The sequence below is a fragment of the Centroberyx gerrardi genome, chromosome 11 (genome assembly GCF_048128805.1).
Source record: "Centroberyx gerrardi isolate f3 chromosome 11, fCenGer3.hap1.cur.20231027, whole genome shotgun sequence".
Classification (NCBI taxonomy): Eukaryota; Metazoa; Chordata; class Actinopteri; order Beryciformes; family Berycidae; genus Centroberyx; species Centroberyx gerrardi.
In genome coordinates, this window is record NC_136007.1 from 21,619,781 (window position 1) to 21,637,731 (window position 17,951).

A 17,951-nucleotide genomic window follows, 5' to 3' on the forward strand; every position below is an offset into this window, starting at 1 on the left:
TCCTCTTATTAAGACGGGTGGGGGGGGGGGGGATTCGGTGATATATTTGATGAAGAACCACGGCGTCTGACCGTCGCCCACATTGGCAGCGCCAGCACTTAGTTGCCATGGTAATGATGCTGTATGGGCACTCGAAGAGGAAAAGGTCAAGAGACTGCAAAGGAACTCAGCCTTCCAAATCGCCAACCTGTCCTCTTCTAATTTCTCTTAAATACACTCTCTCTTCTCCTGCACTCCACCTGCTTCTAGTGTTTCTGATTACACAGTGTATCTGACATTTACTATCACTGTTACTTCAGCCTAGAATCCAAAATAAACTTCATATACAAAACTGTAAACCTGTAGATCTTTCTACAGTAGGCTTTGCTCACTATGGCCGTGGCCTCTGCTAAGCTGTTCCTGAATTACACCGGTGATTATGTGTAATACCATGTACACTACCAGTCAAAAGTTTGGACATGCATTTTTCTTTATTTTTATTATTTTTCAAAAGACATCAAAACTATGAAATAACACAAATGGAATTGCAGTGACCAAAAAAGTCAAAACAATCTTATACTTTAGATTCTTTAAAGTAGCCACCCTTTGCCTTGATGGAAACAAATTTCAACCATTTAAGCATAAACCTTTAGATCAAAATGGCTTTAAGATAATGAAAAACATAGCACATTCAATCAGGTGTGTCCAAACCTTTGACTGGTAGTGTATAATACCAGAAATATGTGAGACAAGTGATGCTAAGGTTATTTCACAGTATAGGCACATATCAGGTCGCCACCCTAGCTGCGACAACACTGCAAATGTATTCCTGTTTCCACTTAATTGAACAATGCAAATGAGCTCCTCAAGTCTCAGGTCTCCAGAGGTCTGTGCACATCTGAGCATTATGCCAAGCAAGAAACAGCCGAGCATTACAGGAATGTGGATCTACCTGACAGCACACAATAACACAAACTATTTCCAACTTCAAAGCAACACACACACACACACACACACACACACATGCACACACAGTAAGCTTGATTTAAATAAGTGGCTGTGGTTTCAGCAATGTACGCTAAAAGCTGCTTTGTAGGCCGCTCCCTCTGAGAAATAGGACATGCTCTTTTTTCATTTCACCTATATACCTAACAAGAATAATGAACAAGCCACAGGAAACAATAAATGCTCAGTCTGGAGTTTTAAAGTTCCTAATGTTTCATGGTTTATGTAATACTCTGGGTTTCTAAGGGCGCACTGGTCCATTGGTACATAAACAGTGAGTTGAGTGACTTGTGTGTTGTGGAATAGCACAAACCAGAGCCAAATCACAAACCCACTGACAGACCTTTTTATTATTTGACACTGAAGGATTTCTTCCGTCGTTATGATGACGCGAGTGACATTATACTGTATGTGCTGTGCGTCTGCAGTGTTCAGTCCAGTCAAAACAAAGTTGAAACAGAGTCGGGTGCAGCCTGGAGCTGACACTTATTCCACCCTCTCATAAAGTCCTGCTTTATGGCCGCTCCTTTCAATGTAGCTTCAGAAATGACTCTCAATTTGGTGAATGTTAGCGTGCCACAAATGCTGCATTTAGAGTAGTGAATGGTGAATGACCAGTCTTCAATATGAATACTACGTTCATACACTCTTTGCTGTTTCCATTATAAGGCCACCAGTCGACTATTCACTATGGGGTGGGATTTGTAAATCTACAGTATATAGATCAATCCTTTTTCAAAAGCCTCCCGTACACAGAGAAACAACAACACATAAAAGCCATAATTCCAAAGAACATATTGATAACAACACACGGCCATCTGTTGTGATCATCAGTGGCGAGGCTGTAAAATGTTCATTTACCTGAAGCCAACTTGTTCTCCCACAAGGCTTCAGTTTAAAACGACAATATAGAATGACTGATCCAGAGGAAATGTTTAAACGAGGATACAGCGTGCTGTTTTTGCGAGGCCAGCTTTTGCGCTATGACTCACACTGCCAGCCTTACTCCTCTGGGACCCCCCTACACTCACAAATACACCGTAAATGAACACACACACACATGCATACACACACACACACACACACACACACACACACACACACACACACACACACACACACAGAATCCCATCAGCTTGGAGAGGACAGACTTCATATCAAATCCCCACCAGAGACTCATGGATCTCCGGCCCCCTGGTTCTATTTCTGCACAGTGAAACTAGGCTAAGAGGAAGGAGAGAATAGCGGTCCAATTTAGCAGGGAGGAGTGTAAAGAAAGAGAGAGAGAGAGAAAGAGAAAGAGAGAAAAAGAGAGGGTGAAAGGAGTTGAGAGTAGCAAAGAAGTAGGTGGCTACATCAGGGCAGTCAGGGCTGGATTCCTTTTGTAAAACATTATGTTTCCATTGTTTGTGTATATATATATGTGTGTGTGTGTGTGTGTGTTCCCCTTTCCCCTGGTTTCACCGTTGCTGTATGTGTGTGTATGTGTGTGAGTGAGGGAGCCATGGATGGAAGTCATTCATCCTGGCCAGAGTGTGACGGGCAGCGGTGAACCGCTCTGCTGATGTGGCCAGATCCTTCCTCTCCATTCCTGCAGAGGGGCGATCCCTTTTCATGTGTCACCCGGATCAGTATAAATAGGCCGAGCTTTGGGAAAAACAACGGGGGGAAAGAAAGAGTGAGAGTGTGTATTTGGGGGGGGTTGATGAAAGTTTTCGATGCGAGTGTGTGAGAGAAAGTAGAGAGAGAAGGGGGAGAGCTGCAGAGCGGCAGGCTGAGACGGCAGCGAGGAGAAAGCCGACCACAAATATGCCCGACTGCGGCCGGCGGGTTCCTGACCGACTGCTCTCCTCCCTTGCCATGTGGCTGCAGTGGGCGGAGGACGCTTTTTCCATTCCACTTCCTTTCCCCCGCCACACGGATAGGAAACGTGCTGCAGATGTCGGAGCAACAGTGCGGGGCCGCCTGCCTGCATGGGAGGGCTTGAAAGCACGTACAAGAGGTGGATTCCCTGTAAAAACAGTGTGAGATCGTGTGGGTGTGTAATGCGTGTGAGCGTATGCCTGCAAGTTCATATCCTGCTTCCCTATTGGTAAGACTCAGATTCACCCCAAATCACTTGTACTGCACACTCTCGAAGAAATATGACCTCGTCTTCCCCTCACTTGAGGAAGCAGTCCAGATTTTAGAGGCACTCTAGTGACAAGCTGAGGCGCTACTGTGTGACTGTGAAGTAAAACATAATCCATCTGAGAGCTGAGCCAAACAGCTGATTAAGTGCAGCTATACATTTATTCACTGTCACCAGGGACTTAAATCCACCTAAATTCAATTTACCCACCTTTTTAAGCTGACATTAATCTTTAGAACATAGATTCATCATATACGTAAGGGTTGGACTGATATATCGGCTTATAAAAAAACCTGCAAAGAATGTTTTTTCTTTGCATATTCTATTTATTCATTTAATTGTTCAGTTGTGTTGTATGTAAATGAATTGCTCAAGGTTTAATTTGTCCCAGAAAGACTGAATAATTGTATTTTTTGGCATGAAAATGGTCAAATCTAAAAATGAATATCAACACAAAATATCAGCTATCAGCAACTTCAGTTGAAAAATATCAGTATCAGTTACTGGTCTTCAAAAACCTATATCACTCAAACTGAGGGAGGCTCGAACTGAAACTGTCAGTCATATGAAAATAGGATCATTTAAGGAAAAACAAATATAAATTCATGTTTACGTTTAAGTTGATGCCACTGGCTAGAGGTTATAGTTTACCCACCTTTTTATTTATCACTGACTGTCACACACCAGGACAAGTATTTGAATCATAACTTGCTCTGCCAGTTTGTGTGGTTGTATAATGTATAATGCGATTTCATAGATCAGGTTGCCCTGATAAAGACACTGGGGAAAACTATGACATTCGAGACAGCTTTCACTCTAATCTTCTAAATCTGTGACAGCCAAACTGGGGCTAAATCAAATTAAAATCTTGTAGATTTCCCAGCTCTACCATTTTGATTAATAGGATTTTTTTTTTTCCACCAGATTTTCTTTTACTAATCAAAAGCTTGAATTCAGCTGAAGGGCCGCTGTGCATTAGTCCCAGCCAGTAAGTGCTAAATATTTGATGGTAGTGGAGAGGATGCATGGTGAAGCATCCACAGAGCAGACTTAACCTATAGCTCATCAATAATAGATCCAGGGGTAGCACACTTGTTCATATGAGATAATGCGTTAGATGTATTGGAAAGAAATGCAGTGGAGCAAGGCAAAGGTATTTGAGATGAGATGAGATGAGGCTGTCTGACTGCCAGGGGATCTCTTCTGTGAGCTGCCCTGCTTCACACCACAGCCCCTAAGGAGTATTGAACAGCAATTGAACTCAACCTTGAATGTGGACCTGGAGCAGGGTTGTTTTGAAAAGGAGCCACGTTAACCAGAGAAAATCATTGAGAGAGGCTCAGATAGTGCTCTGTAGGGAAGTGGTGTGGACACTTGCCCCCCTTCACTACAAAACCACGAAAAATGCCCTGCACCTTAGTTGCCAATTTGGCTGAGCCTCATACTGAGCCGCATCACCATTGTAGCCATAATCCCCCCAAAACTAAAAAAAATAACCTTAATAGTATTACTGCTTTTATACAGCAGTTACCATGTTGTGCGTGTGTACTGTCTGAAAGAGTTATTTAAAACAGCAATAAATAACAAGCTCTTTTGTTGCCAGACAGTTGGCATGTTAACCCGCAAGTCACAAGGAAGAACCAGCAGTCCCACAAACACTGCTAGTCTATGTGCAAGATTTTTTCTCATATGAGAATACACACACACACACACACACACACACACACACACACCACCCTCGTACCCACCATGCTGTGCTCCCTTTAATTAGGGGGATGTAGGGTTATGTCAGTGCAGAGACAGTCTGTCCAACAAAAACACCAGAAGACAACGAGGAGTTCAGTTACACTACCCTGCGTGTGTGTGTGTGTGTGTGTGTAAGTATGCATGTGCATGTGAATGCGTGTGTGTGCATGGTACACAGCTAACACACAGCCGGTCTCAGCACATGTGAAATTGAAATATCCCGTCGGTAATCCCAGTGCTTTTTTACATAACAGCGTGGAGGATTAAAGTCATTATGTAGTGCTTTTTAATGAGATTTCATTTCTCCTTCTCTCCCACTTTCTCTTTTGGTCTCTCTTTGGCTTCAGCCTCTCTCGATATGAGGAATATGTAGGGATCCACTATGGGGGGCACTGAAACCATCTTGCTGCATAATTAACACACACAGTCAAGGCGGGCTTTGTTAGATTAGCCTTCTTAATGACACTCATTTACACACACAGCGTTTTTTGGAAGGCCTCTTTAATTACCCAGAGGTTCTAAAGCAGGGAGCTCTAAAACGCTGCTGTTTTAGCTATAATATTCTAGATACCTGTGTCTACTGTGAAGATAATGCTACATATTTCTCAGTTTTAGCTCCCTGGTTGGCACCTGACTCCTCTAATTCATCTGACTTCGCCTTGATTGAACCATGTTTGGGCTGTAAAGCAGAACGACAGGCTGTCAAACGACTAGATAGACATCTCTGCTCTTTGTAGAAAAAGATATAGGGGGTTTAAAGTGAGCCTAGGCCATGAAGACAGAAGAGAAGAAAATTGGCCAAGATTTGTGTTTTAGGCTCAATTTAGCATCAAATAGCGCCAGTGGAGCTATCTTCCCTGGATAATCACAATGCTTAGGCTCCACAAAATGGAGAATGCGGGGGGCCACAGCGGCCCAGTTGTGTTCCATATGACTGGCAGTCTGCTTCAATGGCATGGACCAGTGAACTCCCATCAACAGTCAGCCATTAGGAACTCAATGTGCCTCGGGTGTCTTGACAATAGTAACGGCAGGTCGCCGCACCACACCTCTGCCGCGCAGCTTAGCGGCCATTTTGTTCCTTCTCCTGAGCAGAGACATTCATGTGTACCTCAGTGGCACGGCTGCAAGGCTGGATAGTGCAGAGGATAATTATGACTGATGAAACTGGAAGAAGGGAGGGCTCTCTGCCGTAGCCGGTCTTCTTAGCACAGTGATAACATCTGTCATAAATGGGTTTATTTCCACTCCTGCAGAGATCAATCACAATTCCCCACAGCAGCTACAAACACTCCATTCGCCCCATAACACACTAATGGGGTATATCTGTCACTCCCATGCAGTACATTAACCATATACTGCGCGTGTACTTCAATGCCTGCACCGTAACAGTTACTTAGCTCCATAATGGCTCCTGGGAGTTTATAGACATTCAGTATAGGTATATGAATGTCAAACATGGTTTTTCCATCTTCAGGCTTCTTCCTGAATTCCCATTAGAAGTCCAGCCAGAGGGAAGGACAATCAGACATATAAAAGCCTTTTTTTTTCTGAGCTGCTGTCAAGGTCACTTCTCAACAGCTGTACACTAGTCACGGAATAGCCATCAACAATAACTATCGCCTTTCCTACCAATGTCATTCAAATACTGCGTCTTCGTTCAGGAGGAAGGCCCTTGATTTCCAACTCCATTTCAGTTCGGTCACAGGGAGGACAGTTCAGCTCGGGCTGTGGGGTTCATCTTTCATTTGCTCATGAATTAGATATGCATCTCATTACTTCCTTGGCTATTTCATCAAACGCTCTGAGAAACCCAAATATGTCTTTTTGCACAAACTTATGAAAAATGACCTCAGAGGCCATTTCAAATCTTTTGCGGGTCACGAACAGCAATTATTTTTTATTGTTTAAAATGAGTTCAAGCACTGTGTTATTTCTATAAAAATGTGTTTGAACTTATTTTACATGATAAAAAAGTATCTGACCCCATTTCCCTGACCTCGATAACAGTTTTATCTCTCATGAGGTGAGGTGGTTTGAAGTTAGTTTAGTGTTGGCGTGGGAAAACAAATCACGGACTCTTCTTCATTCCTCTGTAACTTCCTCTACGTTTCAAGCCTGTTTCATTAAGGAGCAGCCCACATACGCCCAGCACAGTACACAGCCCTAGGCCTTATACACAGCATATCAGTCGGTCATTAAACTGTAGAAAGACATCTACCACATCCATCTATCACACTATAGTCAAAAAACAAAATGCCAATATTAACTGCTGCAGTAGGCTGCAGTTTTATCTCAAAGGGAAATGTGTTTGTCTCCTAAACAATGTTGTTTGGTGTTGGGCTGGCCTCAAAATCAAGCTGCACACTGTAATCATTATATTCAAACCATTAGCATCTCATTATTCACCCCCAAATTTACTTTTTCAAATTACTGAAAAACAAAATTATGTAGAAAATGCATGTACACGTCGCAATTTATATCACAGCTGCAACATTCAGCAAAAGAATTGTTAATTTTTTGAATCAATGTTGTGCAGGCAAACTGTATTGCGCTGTGTGCGAGGACTTCTGTGCCATATGTATATGAGATCAAAATGTGTCTATGTAAGCGTTTTTTATGCATGTGTTATGTTTCTTGAAGTGGTGTGGTGACGCGCTGCCTGGGGGGTAGACGTTCAAACATGGACCAGTAAACATTTATGGGGCTGAAGAATCAAAAGAATGTTGTAATAATCCACTGTGGGAAGTGGGGTGGAACCGACCCTTCTGCTGTACAAACCCACTGTCTGTCACTTCAATCTGCTCCCAGAAACTAATCCTCCTACAGTAGATGCAGAAAACACACATGGGGCAAAAACCTACCAACCTGCTAATTTTTTTTTTTCAGTCCTGGGTAGTACAACATCTATGTCATGAGCCAGGATGTAAATGGGGGGCGGGACTGAATGGAAAAGACAACAAAGACTTGCCAGGCTAGAGCCAAATATCCTTAGGTTCAGTACCTGAATATGCACATATGTGTTGTTCCTGTCACTGACGTCTTGGAAACACAAAACCAATGACACATTCTCACAGGAATTAAATCCTAAGTGTGAACCACCATTTACAGCAGAAATACACACACACACACACACACACAGCAAAGGGTGTGTGTTGTGCGTGTGTGTATGTGTGTGTCCACCTCTGACCCGGGGCAGTAACAGAAAGCTCTAAGTCTCTGACAGAGGTCAGTGCCCTCATTCAACCTCTGTTCTTCCCACAAACACAGTAATGAAAACTTTGCCGCAAACGCATCTAGCTCTGCAGACGTGACAGATATTCACAAATGAAATCAAACAAACATTGATGGAGCATGTGAGGGAATGCACACATATGCACACACACACGCACACACACACACACACACAAAGACTTTATCCAGGGGCCGATTGGTGGATAAACAGATTACATAATCCCCTGCCAAGCCTGACTATTTACTCTATCACATGTAAATGAGGGGAAAAAAGATAACAATTTTTCCTCAAGTAAGGAAGGGCTTTCAAATATAGGGCTGCTGTAAATAAACACTCTAAATATTATTCTAGCGGCTGTGGGGAACCTTCCAGGGGCTGAGAGCTAATATTACTGCTAGCTGTGGGTCAGAGAAAGCAGGTCTGCTTTCACAACTGCTGGGTGTATCTCTTGCTGCAAGCAGGTCAATATTAGACCCCAGTCCTCTCCAGAACAACTTGTTAATGTGTCACGGAAAAATCTCAGGACATCGCAGATTCATTACTTGGAACAAATTCTAAGATGTTATTCTGTTGATCAATATGCCCTGTGTGTGTGTGTGTGTGTGGGGGTGTGTGTGCATGGATATGAAACTCATGACATTGTCTTTCAGAGGGTGTTCCTCCATTCTGTGTATCACTGGAGTCAGCCAAAAGCATAAGGCTCGGGGGAACATTTGAATATGACCTTAACAGGACAGAAATTTCACTTTTAATTTCCCTTGGTGTGTGTGTGTGCGTGTGTGTGTGTGTGTGTTGAAATGGATGTGGGGAATGTCACCGCGTATTTGGATCTGGATGAAATGTGGCTGCTCAATGAAATAACGCACCTTGCTAACATTTTTTTTTTTGCCACCGTTATCTATAACAAGGTCTAATACTACAGTGATTAATGTGGTAACAATGCAAACACCTGCATAATATTGCGTTAATATATTAACAGCTGTAGCGATTCCCTGTTAAAATGTTAAAGTAATCATCGGAGACGGAATGCAGGGAGTGAGGAAACAACATTTTTCCCTATCACATTTTTCAAGCAGGGTTGAGCTGTTATTTGACAGCGTGTTAAACATGGTGAAGTGCTCAGCGCATCCCAAATCCCTCCGCCTTCCTTCCTGCGATCCTGCCGTCTGCCTGAAGTGAGGAGTTCCAGCTCTTTCCGCAGGTAAACACACCAATCTTCTCAGATAATGAGAGAGAGGAAGGGAGAGGCGACATTTGTAACATGGGAGAGAATGTGACGTAGGTGCTAATGGGGTGTTTGGAAGGAGCTGGATGAAGGTTGGGAGAACCCCTCTCCTTCTGGGATGAATCATTATCATTGGTGTCAGTCCAGCATGCTTTGAAACGCCTGGCTGGAGTGAACCTATAGCAGACAGCTCGTTTATCTCAGGCCTGTAATCCTAAAGCAAACCCTGGAAGTGGAGGAGACAACACCAAAGAAAACACTACCGCCCTCTCCTAACGTCCACACTGCACTCCTTTAGTCTGACTGTTTGAACTCGCTCAAAGGTGGCCTCTAATGACAAAGGGGAGGTCACTGATTATCAGGCTACCGCTCACCTTTACATGTCAAAGATCAGCAGAGGGCTTGAGTAAGCACTGTTGTCCTTTTCAAGCTACTGGAAGTTAAATGATAAGAAAAGCACTGTATGTCGAAATCGCCACTCAGGTTCCTGCCTGATAACTTGGATCTTGTTAACCCCGCAATGATATGAGGCTTTGTATGGGAAGGCCTGGCGCTAACAGGGATGGCTGTTTTAATCCGTAACACCAGCGGCAATGAGGCCGAGTAAAAATATCTCCTCCAGAATGCAACGCGCGGATTGGCCTCATAGCTGCGATGGGTGATGTAGGATACAAGGTTGGAGCAAAGCCAAAATAACAGGCATGTGGGGGGGGGGGGGGGGGGGGTGAGAGTCGTTGAGTGTCACCCCTCAGCCATGAAACCATGCTTTCACACAAAGGGTCATGGGGTAAGAGCGGTTGTGAGGGAAGTGTGTCGTCTTGATGGTAAAAGCTGGGGGTGCCCACATGAAAGGGCCGGCGCTGCCAGAGGAAGAAGCTCCGTCTAATTCCACTGGTTACTATTACAGACGTCGGCTAAATCGGAGCCTAAAGAACACACAGACTGTTTTCCCACAGCAATGGGAACGGGCACGCTAGGAGGACATGGACCGAAAGACATTACCGGCATATCTGTGGGAAACCAGTCTGGAAAAGTCCACTTGGCGGGATATCATGAATTTGTTAACTACTCTACTTTAAAGCCTGTTGAATAGTGTCGATATCCTGCTGTCTGCAGTGAAATGAAAGAGATGGAGAGTTGATAATACAGTCAGAAGCTGACGTTACTGATTGAACACAGAGCGAAAAGGATATGTGCTGTACAGTGCCATTTGTCTAATTTGAAGCAGTTCAACATCAGATGGAAAAAGCATGGCAAGAAAGAGGCAACCCTATAAAGTAAATTACTAGAGGCCTTTCCATCTCTTTAATGCCCGTGCTGTTGTTCGGGGACCTTTAATGTGAACACTATAAAATGAGCCGGGGTGAAATAGGGAGACGAGTGAAGGGTGAAATAATCAACAGCTCAACCCAAAGCGACTGCAGCATGCCCCACACTTGAGTTTAGTAGTGAGAAGACACATCCCGCATGTCTTATCCTGAGATATTCAGCTCTAACACCGCAGCTTTGCGTTACTGAGAAGATCCGCGCTGACACATTTGTACCCACAGCTGAAAAATGTCAAACTTCACAGAAACGATCAGCTCTGACATTATTATCTACGTTTGTATCTGCATAGGATTTGGACTATTCCCTCTTACACCTGCACTGTCTTCAGCTCTTTTTTTCTACCCTCTGTGGAATTGAAAATGATGGGATTTACTGCATTTTGAGTGCTTCCATCACAAGAAAAAACTGAGCTTGACAAAGCAAAACATGTTGAGGATGGAGATTAAACCCAACGTACTTACATTGTGATGCCTTCAAATGCGATAAAGTATAGGAAAGCTACAATGTAGAGCAGTGCATCGCCCCCAGGCCTATGTAGACAGTGATAATGAGTAGCCAGAGGGAGCTGGACAGAACTATCAGGCTCTAATCTGCATAGCCAGTCAGACTGGATAGTTCGCCCCACCATACAATATCTTTCTTACAGTGTGACAAAGAGCTTGCCTTTAAGAGGATTACTGCCACACTGTCATCTGCGCCTATATGCAAGATGCTGAGCGTTCACATGCAAGGGTCCTCCACTTGTGCTGTTTTGGGGTATTCCAGGAATGACAGCTTGACTGAGGGAACTAGCTGGAAGCTTAAGGTGCCTGGAGGAAACACTAATCTGCCGCTCCCCAACATTTCTGTTCAGAATAGAGCCAGATTAGGCTCTTTGCCCCTTACAGGCTGAGGAGGGGGTGACTGTGGGTGCACACGGGGGGTGGCTGGGGTTAACCCAGATCAGCATTGACTCTACCGGGCAAATAACTCTAAGTGCTGACTGTCTGCCCCGCATATCCTCATATTCCCCAAAAACACTTAATCCCCTCTTTATGATAAGCTGTCGAGGAGCTTGGACTGTCGAGGAGCTTGGACTGTCTGCCGCGGGACAACGGGGAGACCACCGCCAGGATTTAAGGTTTCGAAGCCACCTCAAATTAAATTAAACATAGTGGCCCTCTAAATCTGAGCTCTCTCATATGCTCTCATACAAAAAAGCAAAAGGCATATATAAGTGGCTGCTTCCACGGATGGAAAGGCCAGACACGGTGACCCGGCCTGAGCATCGTAACTCATCCGGCTGCTGTTGCCTCCTCTCCAATCCGGCGTGGTCTGATCTCCCTCTCTTTCCCCTGCTTGCAGCCTTGTTAAGTGAACAACCTCATCATCCGACCACACCTAAGGACACCCACCCAGACTCTCCCCCGTTTCTCCCGTCTGCTTCACAGACAGTCGTAAAAACAAGCGCAGGCTTCTGAAGCAGCACTCCAGTTTAGGGGTGAGAGGCTCAGACGGCCCGACCCGCCGCCTGAACAGCTGAGCCCAAAGTCTATCCAACTGCATAGTGTTTGTGGCTAACTGCTGTCGCTTGGCACCCTCCATTGCTTCAGCACCCCCCGAAACATAACAGTGGTGTCCTTTGTGCCTGTTCACACCTGGGTTTTTGCCCATAAGTGTGTCTGACTAAAAACAGTTCACCCGCTCTGTCTATTTACCGAGGCGACAGCGTAGAAATATGGAAATTGCAGAAATTAGAACTGTTTGTATCCGTTCCCCAGTTGAACACCAAAGCATTTGAAATTATAGAGCACTACAACAAAGCAGTGAGACGGATATTGAAAACACATTTCAAGAGGAATTCTCAGCATTGCTCTAAATATGTTTTAGGGGGTGGAAAAGATAGAAGCCTTCAGTAATTTGCTACCAGTACAGTCAATTATATTTCCAGAGGGGAAAGTAATAGTCACTCTTATAAATCTGAAGGACATATGACATAAAGTGTAATGCCTTTTGCTTTTTGCCCTGTGAACATTTTGATTTATTTAAATGAATGAATATTGATGTTGTTTTTTGTTCATTCTTAACCGAGGGCCATACTACGATCCAATAACCCCAAAATACAGCAGCTTAAGTCTCATATAATTACTTTGTTTTGAAGCTGTCACTCCTCACAAAGTGGCGGCATTAGGTATTCAACTCTAGTATAAATAATATTGGCTGTAAATCTATCAAATCCAGAACAAAACAACCTCCAATAAAAGACACTGTGACTTTCTTCCCTTCGTTTGTGGTTCTAACCATCATCTTGGATAAAGGCAAGTGGTGAAATATAAATTGCAGTTTGTACGCAGTGCTTCTTTTAATACGTGTATGTGTTTGTATGCGTGTGTCTCCACCTCTGACACAGGGGATTACCAGAAAGATCTAACGCTTTGACAGGGGTGTGTGTGAGAGAGAAAGAGTGTGTCAGTGTTTGTGTGTGTAACTGATGTGTGTGTGATTTTCCCACCATTGTTGCGGAGCAGAATAGCCCCGGTGTGTGCCATGGAAGCCCTCTGTCTCTGTGACAATGCTTCACTGATCCACACACCACAGTACAGGCTGTCGGTACAAGGACCTTTTGACGGAGGGGGAGTGGCGGCGCTCCGGCTCAACGCTGCCTGCATTCTGCTCTGCATCCACTCTCCACTCTCTGACTGCCAGCCACTGCAGCAAGCAGCCCCTCCCCTCTCCCATTCAGCCCCACTTGAAATGCTGGGGGGGAAACCTTTACCAGTGTGTGTGTGTGTGTTTCTGTAGGTGTGGAAGAGCGTGCGTAATTGCAATTAAGATCTGTGGCGTTGGGATGCGCTTTGAGTAGCCTCCACGGAAGGGGTTGTGTGAGAAAGAGAAAGTAAGAGAAGCAGAGGCAGATAGAATAGTGAAGTGGATAGAAAGTAGGGATGGGACGATGTGCTTATCTCACAATACAATTTGATACGCGATATGGGGTTCACGATACAGCCACAATACCATGTAATAAATAAAAGTTAAATGACAACAATGTCTGACTGTGCAGAATTCTGTTTATTTCTGAGCCACAAATCTTTCTAGCAATGGCATTGGTTTGCTAGAATGTAAACAACAATTATAAACTGTCATTACAAAGTGCAAATAATATAATTTGGATGGTGATGGAAATTGTGATGGGCAAGCCGTCTCATTTGTGATTACTACAGCAGAATACAATGTAGCTAATATTGCGATTCATTTTTCTGCCCCACGATATGTATTGTCACATTTTTGCATTGCGATATATTGAATTTCGATATATCGTCCCATCCCTAATAGAAACAAGATGGTAAATGCAGAGCAAGTGCTGGTCGTACCTATAAGGCAGGTTAAGGGGGGGTGTGGATACTGTAGAGGTGGAGGCGGTTGTGTAAAAGAGAGAAGGCGGGGTTATGAAGCCAGCAGCGACCCATACATTACAACCCCCCGCCCCCTTGCAAACACACTTCCCGCTATACAACACAGATGTGCTGCTCCACTACCTAATTATGTAGCTCACACAGCAGCAGAGGAGAGAAAGGGAGAGACTAAGAGAGAGAGAGAGAGAGAGAGAGAGGAAGATAACTATGTAGGTGTTGGTTGTGTTGGATGCATGGGTCAGTCCTCTTTCCTGCCTCTCATCCTGTGTGAGGGTCGGACGCACATGCTGTCCATGCATAATGCATCAGTCCATCAGTCCCGGCGTTCAGGTGCCAGGGAGGAACCCCCCCCTCCCCTCTGCACCACATGCAGAGCGCAGCCTCTCCCCACGAGGGTTAGCCAAGGCTGCTGCAATACAACCCCCCCCCCCCCCCCCCCCCCCTCCGATCCCACCACACACTCCCTTCCTCCTCCCTTCTTCCCCTCACTTTCTCCTCGTCTCTCTTCAATCACTCTGCCTCCTGTCACAGCACAGCGAGCGCTCCCCGGTCCAGCCAAGGAACCAGCTTTACAGAGGATTTTCTCACTCGCTATGCATATGATATTGTCGAGAGCGCAGGCAGATGACGGGGGAACGGAGCAGAGTAGAGCTGTGTTTGAGCCCATTAATGAGTGGTTATCTCTGATCAAAGGACGGGGAGGTGTGAGGAGACAGGAGTACAAATCACTACTGTAGAGGGAGTCTGGCTCATCTGCTGGATCGGGGATTGAGGATGTGGCTTTTCAAGCTATTTGCTGTGACAGAGTGGCGCTTGAAGATGCTAAGATTAGATATGCCACTGTACATCAACACATTCTTGGCATGGCTTTAGATTGAGCAGCTCAAAACCTAAGCCTTCTACAGAAGTGATCACTCAGATGCTCTAGGCTTTGTGGCTGATCAATGACTGTTGACAGACTGGACCTGAAGCCTTGAGGGTGATGAGCCAGGATTGTGGCGACTAAACTGTCCATGTTGCTCTGACTGAATTAGTTACTACTTAATTCTGTCAAGGGTTACAGGGTGAAATTATGACCAGAATTCTTCCAACTTATTCCTAGATTTCAAAGATGTACGTCTGACTGTGATGTGATATCTAACAAACAAAAAAACTAATCCTATAATAAATTGAAGTGAAGAAATAGAAGGATACTATATCACAGCAAATATCACAGCAAAACTACAAGTTCCTATGGGAATATGATGGGAATATTATGAATACCATAGGAGATGAAAAATACCATGAAGTACCATAAGGTCACTTGTAAGCCCCTATAAGAATATCATAGGAATATTCATTAGGGATGTATGTGTTTATAGGCAAAGCTTTACTGTGCTTTTAAGGAGGCTATATGATGATATCAAATACATGATAAAATGAATCACTAAACTTACTGAGCCCAAGAAGGCATCTCTTTGTACAGAATAGCCTTCCCTCGCCATGAACACACTCCTCTCCATTCTTCATGCTGCTGCAATATGTTTAACCCATTCTGTGCCAAAGCCCAAAGTCCTAGCCGTAGTTAGTAAGTGTAAAACTGAGTTAGCCCACCTAAACACTGACTAAAGTGAGAAGATGATAAAAAGCTGATCTGGTCTGATTCTGCAAAGCGCGAGCACTAATTCGCACACACAATAATTAACTCTAGCAATGGGTTATATAATTCCTGCCTCATAACAAATGCATAACAAGTCACAAAAATAATCTACCAATGGATCATCTTGCCGATAGCAGGATGGAAACATGATGTGCCCAAGAGGGAGAGACCATTTTAATGAGTATGATTTCATTGTGCTTCATCCTTTTTTGAGAGAAAAAAAATATTTGCTCTGCAAATACAAACCCATCAACTCATTGTACTCTACTCTTGACTTTTGTTTCTAGACTTGAGAGTCAATTAGCAATCTTAAAATGCCCGGTTAATGAATATGCATCAATTCGATAGAATGAAATTCACACTTCACATTTTCAAACATTTAAGCAATAAATTGTATACAATGCATCTTGGAGGTTATAGTTATGGTTTAATATACATAAATGTATCTCTGCTCTTGAGGAAACTCAGAATGCGGACACTTCAGGAGGATTAACACCACATGGTCCTATCGTAGCATCACACAGCGAGCTGGCGCACAAAATGTAGCCTATCACATTCTGGGTTAAATCGTTCCCGGCCACGGTGTGGGTCTAATGACTGATTCTTGATAGTGATGTGCTCTCTCTCATTTTGTAATCACTGAAAATGGTCTGACAGATCAGCCCACAGCGACATCGCACACAGAGCACAAGCATGCAGCCAGGTTGTGGATGGGGAGTTAACACCATCGCCTAATTGATCTGCAATTATCTGCCAGCCTAGGGTGAAAATCATTACTGTCCAGTATTTCCTGAGTGATATCTAGGAACTGTATGTATTTGATTTAATCACTAATACCTGGGAGCCATATCGCCTACAACCATGAAAGCACCTATTGGTGTAAAAGCCTTGTAGCTACAGCAGATAGTCCACCGCGCTTGGGCAAGCCCATTGTTCCATTTGTCTCAATTGAGGTGCGCTGACGGCAGGCTCCACAATACTGGAACATGGGCCACTGCTTATTGGCTATTAGTGCCCAGAATCTCTTTAATCGACACCAGCAAATTAAGAAAGCTGGTTTATGTTCTTTGCTTGAGCCTCTCATATACAAGAATAAAGATCCATCCAATTATAGCCCATACAGAAATAGAAAGAAATCTTACCGGCTACAGTGTATCTATCCATGTAATTGAGGACATTCCCAAAACTGAGGATCCCGGCGGCGGCGGTCGGTGAACGGCATCTGAGCAGCGCGGCGCGGAATTTCTGCCCGGGTTTGCACGGGTGAAGGTCCGGGTTGGATTTCAGTCCGGGACTCATGCTGCCCGACAGCGTGCGCACCTCATCCGAACTGCTGCAGCCTTCAATCTCGCATCCATCGCTCTCCACACACATTTTCTGGCACGAAAGATCCAGCGCAAAAAGAGAACGGAGACGCACGGCAGTGGAGGGGAATAGTTACACGGGGACCTGGATGAGCAGTGATCAATGGTTTTGAATCAAATTAATCGAGGTGAAATTGTTGTCTTGAGTGCTGAAGCTCAGGAGCCGCTCTCCCCTGTATCATATTTTTCTACCAGTGACGGACGGGCTGTGCGCTCCTTAGTTTTTTTCTAAGGGCCATGAAGTGCTAGTGCAGGGGGTGTGACCTGGCTGCAAAACCCCGCCCCTGAAGCCCGGTAGCGAATGATGGAGCCGGCACCTGATATTGGTGCAGAATGCGGGGAATTGCAACCTGAGTGCGGTGCGGTCGCAAAATACGCTGCCGGGGACAGTCGCGCATCTCCTTCTACTGTTCTGTTATTTCTAAGGGAGCGAATAGGGGGGCAAGGGGGCATGTCGCTTGACGGTAGAGATTCATTAGTTAGGGGCGTCAGTTCACTAAACCCTTAAGTATGGCAAAATCCCTTTATCTAATACCTTTAGCCAAAACTTCGGAAATCCGCATCGACCAAATTTCTGGGGGACAAAGGCAATGACTGATAACTGAGGAAATATTATTTGGTCAACGTGATTAATTAGGATATTTGACGTATAGGACACCAAACTATCTTCAGACATACAGAGATTAGATGGAATATTGGTGCTGAATATGCTCCCCTGGTGTGTTTTTAGTTTTAGTTATGGCTTCCAAATATATTTTATCCTCCCTCTCTTTTATAATGATTAGAAACCAAATTAACAATTATTGACTGACTTATATGTTCCCATACCTTGCCATATCCAATCGACGCTCATATTTTGTCAACAGTTTATGATGAAAGAGAGGACGCTTGGGAGTTCGGACATTT

At 44.3% G+C, this 17,951-nt stretch overlaps 1 protein-coding gene across 2 annotated transcripts in view; it reads right to left on the reverse strand.

Moving 5' to 3' along the window:
• Positions 1-17,228, reverse strand: part of spns2 (SPNS lysolipid transporter 2, sphingosine-1-phosphate) — a 70,196-nt gene extending 52,968 nt beyond the window's left edge. For both annotated transcript variants that reach the window (XM_071901306.2, XM_071901314.2), the window contains exon 1: positions 16,824-17,228. In XM_071901306.2, the coding sequence (XP_071757407.1) occupies positions 16,824-17,055 (232 nt within the window). In that variant the 5' untranslated portion in view covers positions 17,056-17,228. The remainder of the gene's footprint in view (positions 1-16,823) is intronic.
• Between the last annotated feature and the right edge of the window lie 723 nt (positions 17,229-17,951).